We start from the raw sequence: 13,698 nt of genomic DNA, 5'->3' as shown, positions 1-13,698 counted from the left end.
AATGCTGATAGTACTGCATCCTGTCCAATGCTTCCTCCACAGTCTTTCAAAGGTTAACCATCAAAGGCTTACAATCCACGATCCTCGGCTTCAAAACACAGCCGATGAATGGTATGTGCATGCATATCAGGCACAGGGACTAAGCCCGTTTTGGGCCCGAACTCTAGTTTCATATATTTATGGTATCACAGAGTTCGGGCCCAAACGGGCTTAGTCCCTGTGACATCAGGCACATATGGGAGTGCATGTATCTTTAAGGTGACGACACGTTCTACCCACTGGTGCAGCTATTCCCCCATACTTTGAGAAGTTGGCTGGAAATCCATCTGGTGCGTGAAGTCGCACTGACGACTCAAAGCACATCTCGAAACGTCTGAAAATGTCAGCCAGATAGAGGTTATCGTTCATCTCCAACAAGGTGTAATAGCCGCTCGCAGTGCCCTCTAGGAGAAGCAGAATTGGTCGTGCTGCTCCATTTCTGTCCATTTTTGACTGTGGGCTAGCCGAATCATCTTGTGCAAAAAGGATTTCCAATCTTCCAACCACACTTCCCATCATATTGCAGGTCTTTGTACTGGGGCATGTTTCTACCCGAGGCCATCACATGCTTCCCCGCACGACAGTACTGGGGGCCTGGAAGGGGGCGTGAGACACTGGGACTGGCCCCTAGTCAGAATGACTAGAGAATGGCGTATGTGTTTCTGGTTCACCTAATTTGGGTCAAATATAGACTGCTTTATCCCCTCTCTCCCAAACAGTGGTGCTAGGGTGTGCCTAAAAATGGGCCAGAAGACCCCTGCTGCTGATAGGGAACAATAATGGCAACGGGGTGGAGCATGGATGAGCTCGCATAGCCTTCAACCATGAGGGATGCCAAGGGTTGGTCGAACGGGTCAATCCCCCAGACATAGGATCGTGGAAATGGGATGCATATGTTTGCGAAACTGCATAGCATAGTATGGGGCAGACCCTGTGAGGAGATCGGGGCAAGGGGAGGACTGCGGGACCTGGGAAGTTCCGGGTGTACCCCCCGGCACCAACAATGGGACAACTAGGAGATACGACCCTGGGTTAAATATATGCTAACACTGTTTACAGCCCCCTCCATAGCAGACCTTGACTAAACTGGCTTGTGATCAACCCATAGGCTGGGGGGCTGATCTTATGCTGGGAGATTCACGGTATATAACTACCCCTGTAGTAGGATTCACTAGGACATCGGACATAACTGCCCCTCCCCCATGGGAAATGAGTAATCATCAGCCACCCTATCCCTAAACACTGGGGTATCAGGGCTAGAACTTTTCTTGCATGAAGTGAAACTAATCAAGTTCTCTGGGGATTTGCACCTACAGTCTGGATCCACATTTAAACTGTCGATCTTCTGAGAACTAAACTGGGGACCAATAAACCTACCACCTACCATTGGCACTCCTGAACCTTCCACCCCTCCCTCAAACAAGAAGGCAAATACGAAGTAAGATTATCGCCACCCAGGAATGGTCCCTGGGAAAATGGCTCTAACCTAGGTCCCGTCATACCGCTGTAGGAACCCCCATAAACGAAGGGAATATCTAAACTAAAGCCTACATTGCCTCCGAACCCACTCATGTGTAAATATGAGGACGGGGAAAGATGCTGGGCGACTGCCTGGGTATCCGGGAAGGGGCACAAGCCCAACTCAGAAAACACCTCGTCCATAGAAACTACATGTACCTAGATAATCACGGAAAATCGATTTGATTCAAAATGAAAAAAAAAAATATTTAGTAAGTTCAAGACCGCGCAAAATGGCGGCTAATAGACAAGCTTGAGATGACCAAAAAATCTGTTTGCCGCGGTAAATCCGTGATCTCAAGTTGGGTGCCAATAAAGTATCTATTACTTCCTATACGAATAGATGGGTTCTACGGACCTGACCGCTCTTCTGTGCTGCGCATAGGGCTTTCAAGAAGGTATTTGAAGGTATGTTTGTACAGTGGGAAAATATATTAGGATTTTTTAATATCAAATTTTGAGACGATGATGCAATAAGGACTCAGCCGTGCGCATTTATTTTCTGCGCCCGAAATCGGATGTTTTTATGAGGTGGATCTGTAGCTCTCTGGTCTGTCCCAATATTTTCCCAGACAGCTACATATTTTCGGCTAGCGTTTTGATTGAAATTTGAAAAATGAATCGGTTACCATGGCGACCTCTATGTAGCAGCAAAGTCTTGTTGGTGGACGATTCCACGAGGGTGATATTCTCTGGAACGTTTGGAAAAGAAGCACATTCGACATGACACGATCCTGTCACGTGATCAAAGGTCGAAGCGTAACAGTCAAAAGTTCTATTAAAAGCCACAGTAGCACATTCTGTCTCATTAAACACATTGCTGATTTCGTCTGTGTAATCTCCTGTCTCTGCCATCTCTGTATTTCTGTATACATCAACACCTGTAACAATCCACATTCATATTTTCATTTCATTTATTTTTCGAAAGTCAATACAAAAATGTCTTATTCTTGGCACCGATTATATGTAGATATGCAAAGCAGTATATACGTGTATACTTGTATATAGATAAAGAATAAATATCTGATAACTTTTACCTTTTGGTACAGTGCCTTTGTTGAAATTACAAGCAAAGGTAAGCGTTTCACTGCAGGAAGTTGGGTATGCCATATAAGGATCGCCGTAATACGCCATAGACATATTAATCACAGCGCACTGCTGTCTATCGTAACGCTCTCCAGGCAATGTATCAGATCTTTCCTTACATCGAGATTTGTCCTCGTACCACAGCTCGGAATTCGCAGCCTTGATAAGCCCTATCCAAAGATGTTCTCCCGGAGACCTGAAACAAGAGGCCCAAGGGCCACATCGATCACCTGAGTCACCTTGGCTTATATTTAAAGATTTTCCCTATATATTTGTATGCAAAACTTTGATCCCTCCCTTGTGACCCCATCCTACTCCTGGGGGACATGATTTTAACAAAATGAAATTTGGAATATGTCAGATAGCTTTCATGTAAATTACAGCTTTTCTGGCCCAGTGGTTCTTGAGAAGAAAATTCTTAAAGATTTTTCCTATATATTTGTATGTAAAACTTTGATCCCCTATTGTGGCCCCATTTTATCCCCAGGGGCAATGCTTTGAACAAACTTGAATCTGTATTATGTCAGGAAGCTTTTATGTAAATATTAGTTTTTCTGGCCCAGTGGTTCTTGAGAAGATTTTTAAATGACCCCACCCTATTTTTGCATTTTTGTAATTATCTCCCCTTTGAAAGGGACATGGCCCTTCATGAGTACAAACTTGAAAGCTCTTTACCCAAGAATGCTTTGTGGCAAGTTTGGTTGAAATTGGCCCAGCGGTTCTTGAGAAGAAATCGAAAATGTGAAAAGTTTACGACGACAGACAACGGACGATCAGAAACGCTCACTTGAGCCTTTGGATCAGGTGACCTAAAAGTGTTAACTTAGACGCACACTACTAGCTTCAGATACGCACAAAGCTAAGATTTTCTTTCTATCTATTTCATTACTGTTTTCGATATTCTCATTATATATCCTCTCCTTCTATCCTGCTGAGCACGCAGGTAGTAAGGGCATTTACATACCTAGGTGTGTATGTGTCAGTACGTGCGAGTGTGTGTGCCTGAGTGGGCGTGTAGGTGTGCGTGTATCTATTCCTTTAATTCTCTATGTAAATATTCTATCGTCCTGAAGAAGGGATAGGTCATCCCGATCATTTGACAATTCACTGTTGTTCGTGTCGTTGGTCATTTTTTTTATGTTATATATATATAAAATGACCAACGACACGAACAACGGTATGTAAATATGTAAATATTCATCGTCCTGAAGACGTACCATGGTACACCAACTCTCTACACCATCGTCAGTAATATGGAGCGCCAAATTAACATAAACTCACAATAATTGATTTAGAGTTCGGTATAAATAATTTGATGATCTCTTTAATTCAATTGAAGATATCTTTAATTATTTACAATGCTTTTGTATAAGGAATTAATGTGCGCATCAATTCTTTTAAAGAGAGCAATAATTCAATTAAAGAGATCATTAATTCAATTGTGGATATGTTGAATTGAAGATATCTTAATTATTTAGTTGCTCTCTCTAAAAGAATTATTGCTCTCTTGAAATGAATTAAAGATATCATTAATTCAATTGAAGAGAGCAATCATTGAATTAATGCGCGCATTAAATCCATTATTGCTCTCATCAAGTGAATTAATGCGCGCATCAATTTAATTATTGCTCTCATCATTTGATTTAATGCGCATTATATCAATTATTGCTCTCTTCAATTGAATTGTAGCGCGCATCAATTCAATTGTTGATATCATTAATTCATTTGAAGAGATCATTAATTCAATTAAAGCGTGCATCAATTCAGCAGAAGAATTAATGCTATCATCAATTCATTTAATGCGCGCAATAATTCAGAATTGAAGATATCATTAATAATTTGAAGAGATCTTTAATTAAATTGTTGCGCGCATCAAATGAATTGATGATATCTTCAAATAATTGAAGATATCTTCAATTATTTGAGTTTATGTTAATTTGGCGCTCCATACAGTAAACACCCTTTACAACGAACCATTTTTCTCATTTAGTACAACAGTGTATCATTCTTGTTAACAATGTAAATTATTGATACTTGTCGTATTTTCGTGTTATTTGTTTATGTAATATATGTCTCTTGACAAAGACGCGGATTGCGTCGAAAATTTGAGTTTTAAATAACCAACAGTGTCGTGGCCTTTTCAGTGCTTTTATAAATTTCTTTACTGGCCTTGTATCTTCTTAGATCCGACACTGTAAGAAAGTAGGGTGTTGTTGGGTGTGTCGTGCTTATATATATATATATATATAATATATATATATATATATATATGTATATGTATATATATATATATATATATATATGTATATATATATATATATATATATATATATATATATATATATCTATCTATCTATCTATATATATATATATAAGTCCGCTTTGTTCACTTTAAATCTCGAAACAATTGTGAAATTATAATTTCAAACTAACGACAATTTAGAGCAAGTCTTTGTAATGTGTTGGGAATATTCGATTTTACTATACTTGTTTTCTAAATTGAGTGAATGCCAAATTCAATGTTCCAATAGCTTGTACAATAAAAATTTAAGTGTCCATCACAATGCGATAATCATAGACCCCACCGATAGGGGGATGTAGTGCTACCCACCAGTTTTCCTTGTTGGCCTTTGTCCATATGTACCACATGGCCTTTTTCCACAGAGAATAAGGCATGATCCCTCCCTGACTCCAACAAATATCTCTTGCTTCAAGCCACGTGACACGACCGGGATACAAATATATGTCTTTCAACCACATGTCTCCGAGATATACTACAAACAAGTCCATTTGTAGATAGAATTAGCTTACAATTTACTTGTATGGTACATGTTTCTCAAAATAGCTTTCAGTATTTTCAACATAAGTCATATTATACTCCAGAATTACACTAGTTACATGTAACAGAAAGAAAGATATTAAACATGTACCCGGCTTGGTTACTTGGTTACTGCAAACAAGAACTGCTCCTGAAAAAGGAACGTTCAAAATTCGTATAACGTGTATTTGAGAAAGGGGTGAAACTACAAATAAGTTGATTAGTTTATCTCTTTGTTCACTATAGGTGTGCATAAAATGGAAGACATACCAAACATGAAGATAAATATCCGCGTCTTTCTGCACTCTGTTCTAGCCATCGCTCCCGAACAAGCGAACAATTCAAGTCACAAGCAGCATTTAACCAAATCTGGATCACAAAATGGTTGCCTTTCAGTGAACTCAACAGTCTGGTCGGAGTGGATTGATCCGTTGAACAATGAAATGTCACCAATCAATGTAAGGGGAAAATATCCCAGAAGACCTTATCATCACAATGATATATCATACAAATGAAACACGTTGATTAAGTAGCGGATATATAAATATTGGCACAGTTTCAGTTTCATTTCACTTACATGTAGTTCCCCTGTTTGATCAGTCTTTGAATCTCAATGTCGGTCAATGTCGACTCTGTACTGGGATTCTACAAAGGCATGCTGTACTGACGTCAAGGTAAAACAACTTTGTTTGCAGTCCACTTCTCTTTATTTTCTGTGTTGAAACAAAGCAATAGTGTGTGTGTGTGTGTGTGTGTGTGTGTGTGTGTGTGTGTGTGTGTAAAACACTAAAATGACCACTGACAGATCAATTAGACTGTCAAATTTTCGGGATGACATGTCCCTTCCTCGGAACAAACGAAATGGACATACCTTAGGAAAGTTTCTTGAACATGCCTGCAGTATCGTGAACATACCTGCAGTACCGTGAACATGCCTGCAGTATCGTAAACATGCCTGCAGGTTTACTAGCCTGTGTACGATTTACATTATCCTTTCTTGCCAGAAGCATTTACCTCTTGAACTTGACCATTGTTCCTAGTATTTTATAATAGTTTGTTTTACCCTTCTATCCTCGACATGATCAGTGTGTCCTTAGATATTTCATAAGATTAAGTTAAGAAGGAAGTTAGGAACACCCTAAGATCAACTTAAGACACACCTTATGATATGTTTCGACGACATCTTAGGAACATATTAATTAAGGACGTCCTATTTACTTAGGAATATTCGTATTCCTTTACATGTATCTATTTACGAATACACATGATATTCATGACAGATTTCCTTGTAAATAAATAAAATCTAGACACATATAGTTTGAGAAAAGAAATTTATTATTTATTTACATAAATATTTCCGCATATTCAATATAACTGTGTTATTGACTTAGAAATTATAATATTATTTACTACTTCAAATAAAAAAAATTATAATAAGCAGATAGTCTGATACTCGAACCTTTTCATGTATATTTCTTTACTAATACATTTGTACATGTATATTGTAACGTGTTTTGTTCTGGTTTCTTAGGGATAATAATATAATTTTCCTCTGACTCTGCCTGAGTTAGTGGTGATTGGTACGATAATTGTTCTTTAAGAGTGATACTTTAATCACTTATAATCAATGGAAATAATGTACGAGGTGGGCGCTCTTATTTCACCGTGTGTCTGTACCCGGTTCATATTGAGAGTGAAGCACTTAATGTCTCAATTTTCTTCAGATTTACTACACAAAGAGCCTCATCTTAATTCCCTGGGTTACTTCCACTGGTTTTTGCTTTACCCTACCTCTAATTTCTTTTTATCTTCTCTTCTTTCTTTCTTTCTTTCTCATCTTAACCGCTGCTGCTCACTTTCAATTCTGCCAGATGACGATGGTGTAGATTTATAGTGCAGACTGCCCAGTAGGGACCCTGCTACACTAGGTTTGTTACGGCGAGGCGACGATGGTGGTCGACCCTCCGATCCCCTGGGAACGGGTCTTCTTGAAGATCCGGGGATGGTTAGGTCCTCCAGATGGTGGTGGATTGGTCCATCTCCCCTTCCTCGAATCTATCGCCCACGGATCCCCACAGTATAATCGGGGGAGGGCTTCTCTGCCAGATTATGCCGTGCAGCTGTTTATATATCCTTGGAGTAGTCCACTCCAAAGGAAGACAGGTTATTCCATTATTTCCACATAAATCAAGTTAATTAGAACGTTTCTCTTTATAGGATGTTATCATTGCAATATCAACTTTTTTTTTTTTTTTTTTTTACAATGAATGCATTGCGAAACCATTACATTCGTACGATAGTTTAAAGATAGAACCAATATGCCTTGACTTGCACATACTCATGTCAAGGTCATAGATAAAATAATTGAAAACTCGTTTTTCCGACGGCCGATACTTCTAAGTAAAATCGATCTGAATTTTATTTATGAGTCGTTTAAGTAATATAGCTGATTGCCAAAGTCTCCAAATATCTTTTCGCTGGTTCTGAGAGCTCTTCACATCAATACCATAGTTACCGCCATGTTTATACAAATGTAAGATGATCATAAGACAAAGGCTATGCTGTATTAAAGTTAGAACGAACTTATGACAAGGCCTAGATTTTAGAAAGCTTCGAGAAACATAATTAAGACTAAGACGTTTTCTACGTACACTACCAAATTAGCACGTGAATCTAGTAAACAGGGATTTAAGCTAGCAATAAAATGAAACATATCAGGGGCATAATCAAACGAGTAGATGAAGCTCAAAATCTGGTAAAGGTTGAGTCCGTATTCATCCTGATGATACCTTAAGGTTCAAATGACTTCAGCCTGTGCATCCAGTTTTTCCTTTTGGTTTTTCTTTTGGCATATGACCAACTTAGGTCATGTTCAATAACCTCTTTTGGCATGTCCTCCCATTGGTGATTATCGTCATTGAAATGTGTAGCTACTGGCAAATCTTTCTTGCTTTTGACAGATGATCCGTGGTTGTTGACCCGTTTACGAATGTCTGTTGTTTCTCCTACGTACTGTTTCTGGCAGACATCGCAACTGATGAGATAAATGCAGCTATTAGTTTTGCAGGAAAAGTTTTTCCAATATTTTGTAACTGCGACCTGAGGTCTGAGCATGTTTTGAAACCCCCATTAGATGAAGGCTTATCCAGTTTAGTCGTTACGACCTTGTCCTTCAGATTTCTGGGCGTCTGATAGATGTCATTGGGGTTCCTTGAAAACATCAGCCATTCGTTTATTGACATCCGGAATGGGAAGATGTTTTCTCGGGTTGAGGTACTTTAGGGCGGGATGATAAGCAGAATATGGAGAGTATGAATTGCAGCTCTTCACGCCGGCGTTTCAGTTCATACCCTCATGGGTTTTTTTTTCAAAACTGAAATTCATTTTCTATATTTACATACTACTTTCATTTCTGTCGAAGTTACAATGTACCAGCCGTTAAAATAGATGAATGATATCTTTGAGGATCCATATGCGACTTGTTTACACCTGCAGGTCATAAGGAAATGGCTATTATCACAGTTGGTACGAAAGTGGTTGCTTTTTTGTTTTATGTCTTGTAGAATATTATTTATTATAGAGACGTCACCAGCTGCAGGTGAAGTACCCATGGAGCACCAAATTAACATAAACTGAAATAATTGAAGATATCTGATATTGTACAAAGATCTCATCAATTCAATTGATGCTTGCAACAATTCAATTAAAGATATCTTCAAAAAAATAATGACATCTTCAATTCTGAATTATTGCGCCCATTAATTGAATTTTTGATGTATAGTATTAATTATTCTGCTTAATTGAATAATGCTATAATTGAATTGTCACAAGAATTGAATTGATGTCTGCACGCAAAAATTGAATCTTCAAATGACTTAAGATGTCATCATAATTAGGCGCTCCATATATGTAATGTTAATTTCTTCTAAAATTAGAAAAATAAAGTTACCACATTTTGTCTCGATAGCTACACGTATGTCAAAACTTGATTAATAATCCAAACTAAATCCTAACAACAAAGCTGCTATTTATTACCGATACACACAATGAAAAAAAAATCATTTTAAGTAGTTTTCCATTTTTGAAATGTAAATGTTCAGCGGAAGTGAGTGATTCATGTGTCAATAACATACAAGTCAATGGAAGTAACTCTCATGTATCGGGTGTATTGATTGGACAGCACTGTATATCGACATTCTAGCATTAAGCTATTGTTGGCCACTTAAACACTAGTTCATAAATGCCATCATTGTCTCAGCTTACTTGTTGAGGAGAGAAAATCATGAACATTGTACATCGTTCCTGGATCTAATTCAATGCCTGTTAAATTCCACAGTGAATAATTGTTAGCAAATTTTTTTGGTTCAATTTGAAATCTATCAAATCAATATCTGCTGTGTAAAGGATGCTGCTCTAAATAAGTTCTATGTTGATTATTTACAAAACAAAAGTCCAGTAATTGCATCAATTTACAGTACAAAACTTCCCATTCTTCAACACCCTTTTCCTAGTTTTCGTTTTCCTGCCTAACTTACAATATATTTACAGATCATGATTTAAGTTGCTTCTTAAATTCAATTAATCTAAAACAAAGGGAGTGTATTTTTTATATATAAAAAAAGGCTTTCCTGTATCATGTCAATTATTTTTCATAAATAACATATAGTTCGGGTTTATTGAATATGGTACAATCAGATAATCTCAACAGGTCTGAATTCATGTACTGTAAATCACGTACTTATAACGATCCCCCGCTTATTGCAAAGTGATATTCTTTTCCCCCATGAGAGGATTGTATGATTGCATATTGTATTATAGTCTCCATATGAGTGAAAAATTCTTGAGCGAGGACGTGGAACAATATGCATTCAATCAATCATATACTGTTGAACTTCCCTCCCGAGAAGTTTTCACTCATATGCAGACGTCACAATTGCCGGTGAAGGGCTGCAAAATTTAGGTCTATGCTTGGCGCCTACGGCCTTTGAGCAGAGAGGGATCTTTATCGTGCAACACCTATGCGAAAAATAATTAAAAATATTATTGGACATTACGAATTATGATTATAACGAACTGCTTTTCGCTGCCCCGCAGGTTCACGATAACCGCGTGTTGCTGTATATAGATGTTATTGTAAACTGTGCTTATAAAAAAAAATTGGAATATTGAAAAATCTTATGTTTGTTGTTAATTGGAAAAATTTTCAAAACTGCACACTGTATTTTGTTAGACCAACGCTTGAATATACTTTAATTAATAGAATTGGCTGCTATAACTTACGATGCAGATGAATTTGAATTGTTATTGATCTTTCTGTCTTTGTTTTATGAGAATCACTTTACATGAGTGAGTGTGCTTTGCTATTTAATCCAGTTTTTCTTTGAATACTGAAGTTCTAGTTTGAAGATTCGTTGACCTCTTATATAACATCTGATGCCGGGTATATAGCTAAGGTAATTGTTTTCTTTAAAAAATTGTATTTTAAACAAAAGTTTAGTTAATGGTTTTATTCATGGTGTTCATTGATCCGTGACTTTTCCGTTTCTTTTACAAATTGTCTTTCTTCTGTGTTGACTTTTATTGAGGAGTCGTTCCATGACTTTTCGTACGCGTGGCTTTTACTTGTACAAATTGTCTTTCTTTTGTCTTTCTTTTGTCTTGACTTTTATTGAGGACTAGTTCCATGATTATTTAGTTGTACGATGTGTTTTGTAACACCGATCAACGTACTTCAAGCAGGTCAGACAAAACAAATTCGTGTGCGAAGCGGAACAAAAGTTGGACACAGGCTCATCAGACATATCCACATAGTGTGTGTTGGGCGGTTTATATATTATGTTGAATATCAACAACTTGGGGTCAACATACATGTACATGTAGATAACCTGGTTTGTATTTCGTGTGACACACTCGGCACCCTCATATCCAGAATATTGATGCAACACCGGTAAAAAAAAAAAAATCGACAAACCAATTCCAAAAGTTAACAAGTCTGGGATATTCTCATTCTGTACTTTAAATTGTAGATCCAGGAGAAATAAATCGGTCAAATAACATCGATCTCATGGTGTTAACTGAAATATGGTTAGGATCTGTTTCACAAATCAAGACTAGAACGTAGGGGCGGGGTCTGGCAATTGTCCACACAAAACAGATTAGTGTAAGGCCTGTGAAAAAAGATGTCAAGGTAATATATTTTGAACATCTAGAGTGTTCTATTGGTATGAGGAACAACTTTGTTCGTCTTTGTATCATATATCGTCCACCGATATCCAGATCAAACAAACTCCGGAATTCAGTTTTTATGAAGAATTGGCCAAAATATGTAGACTGCCTTGTGTTAATTCCTGATGAGTTATTAATCACAGGTGATTTCAATCTCCATCTTGATGATTCAATTGACAGAGATGCCAAAACATTTACAGTTATTTTAAAGGAACGGGGTTTTGCAGCATGTTTCCAATGCAACACATTTTCATGAAAATACTTTTGATGTGTAAATAACCAGAGATGATAGCCAAACGTTGCACATAAAGCTGTTAGTGACAGATCCTGGTATATGTGACAACAATGGCAACATTATTGGAGACTAGGGTTGGCAAAAAAGTGGTCAATATGAGTATTGACCGGGCCGGTGGTCAATACTGGTTAAAACCGGTCAATAGTGGTCAATACTGGTTGATTGAAAATTGTTTGGTCATTATAGTCTGTGTTGTTGGTTATTTTAAATGTTTTAGTGGCCATTATGGTAAATACTGTAATTCATAACATGCACTATCAGTTTATAATATACGTACAAGTCATAATATTAAATAAATAATGTAAATGACTCAATTAAATTGGTGAAGATGTAAAAGTTTATTGTAAAAATTAAAAACTGTTTCGTGGCCGTATTACTTTGGCACTGACAACAGCATTGCAGTCTTTACATCTTACTGTGGTCTTGTTGTTGTCCTCAACAATATAATAGAAATTCCAAAATGTTTTGTTGAAGCCATAGATAGTATGATGGGGGAAGTGTTTTTTATTTCTGTTCAAATTCTTTAGTTTATCAAGAACTATCTATTGTTTCAAATCTTCATTTAACTGTTAATTAAATATTTGAGGGGGTGTGTTAGTGATGTTTTCATAACAATAACATGTACACTGGTCCTCTCTGGTCCCAGAGTATGCTAATTAACACCTGTCAACTCTGTTTTCTGTGCTCAGGTACATCTCCTGCTCTGTACATTGCAACACATTGTTTATCTACAGCACCTGTCACCCAATTCATATTAAATCACTGTGTTTATTTAATGTCCAGCTACCTGTTATTCTTAATCTGTCCAGGTACATGTATAATGACCTTCTTTTATAGTTCTGAAGATATTATGATCACAGTTTCAGCAAACCAAATATATTAAACTTATGAAATTACATCTAATTATCTAATGAAAATTATTGATAACCAATTGATCTATATATCATAATGAAAAGACTTAATTTATCTTTTCAAAAAATATACGAAAATGGACAGTTTAAATCTCAATTGACCACTTTGGGAGTATTGACCGGGACGGTTAATTTAACCGCCCAACCCTGTTGGAGACCATCTTGCAATTCGTCCTTTGCTGCATCTCACCAAAGCTCCAAGGTAGAAGGAAACTGTGATTTTCCCGGAAACATATATGACATTGATATCAGCAAATTAAAAGACGATCTGAACTTTCAAGTTTCATAAACGATGATACATCCGCTGAAAAGCTTACTATGTGTTATAATGCAGTCCCCCAAGCCACAATCGATATTCAAGCACCTAATAAATCATAAAAGATAACTTTAGACCCATACACCCCATGGTTTACGGACGATCTTCATTCTGCCAAGAGAGACCGTCGGAGGGCTGACCGGATGATGAGACGAACAAAATTGTCTGTCCACAAGGATGTATTCAATAAGTGTATGCAGGTTACTAAATTCTTGTTACATTGTAAAACACAGTACTACAATAACAAAATTCAGAAATTAGACAGCGACTCGAAACAACTATTTACACTTACAAACAATCTTATGGGAAATACAAATGTGTCAGTTTTACCTGAACTGGATCTTGCATCCAAATTTGATGAATACTTTATTGGGAAAAAGTCAGAAAATTAGAAACAGTTAATGTTCTTTGAGCATATGCATGCTCCCTTCTTTGAAAGTAGTTTTTGCCTTTACATTAATTGGATGGTATTCCTTTGGCAGTGTTTGAG

General features: G+C 37.2%; 1 protein-coding gene across 1 annotated transcript; it reads right to left on the bottom strand.

Moving 5' to 3' along the window:
* Positions 1-1,210: 1,210 nt before the first annotated feature.
* LOC130051505 (uncharacterized) lies at positions 1,211-2,829 on the bottom strand. The gene is made up of 3 exons (XM_056153473.1): positions 2,595-2,829; positions 2,187-2,438; positions 1,211-1,449 (listed from the first exon to the last, which is right to left on the bottom strand). The coding sequence occupies exons 1-3, from the start codon at positions 2,695-2,697 to the stop codon at positions 1,211-1,213; spliced, it is 594 nt and encodes a 197-aa protein (XP_056009448.1). The 5' UTR covers positions 2,698-2,829.
* Between the last annotated feature and the right edge of the window lie 10,869 nt (positions 2,830-13,698).

The sequence above is a fragment of the Ostrea edulis genome, chromosome 2, assembly GCF_947568905.1.
Source record: "Ostrea edulis chromosome 2, xbOstEdul1.1, whole genome shotgun sequence".
Classification (NCBI taxonomy): Eukaryota; Metazoa; Mollusca; class Bivalvia; order Ostreida; family Ostreidae; genus Ostrea; species Ostrea edulis.
This window is presented reverse-complemented; position numbering and strand designations above follow the sequence as displayed.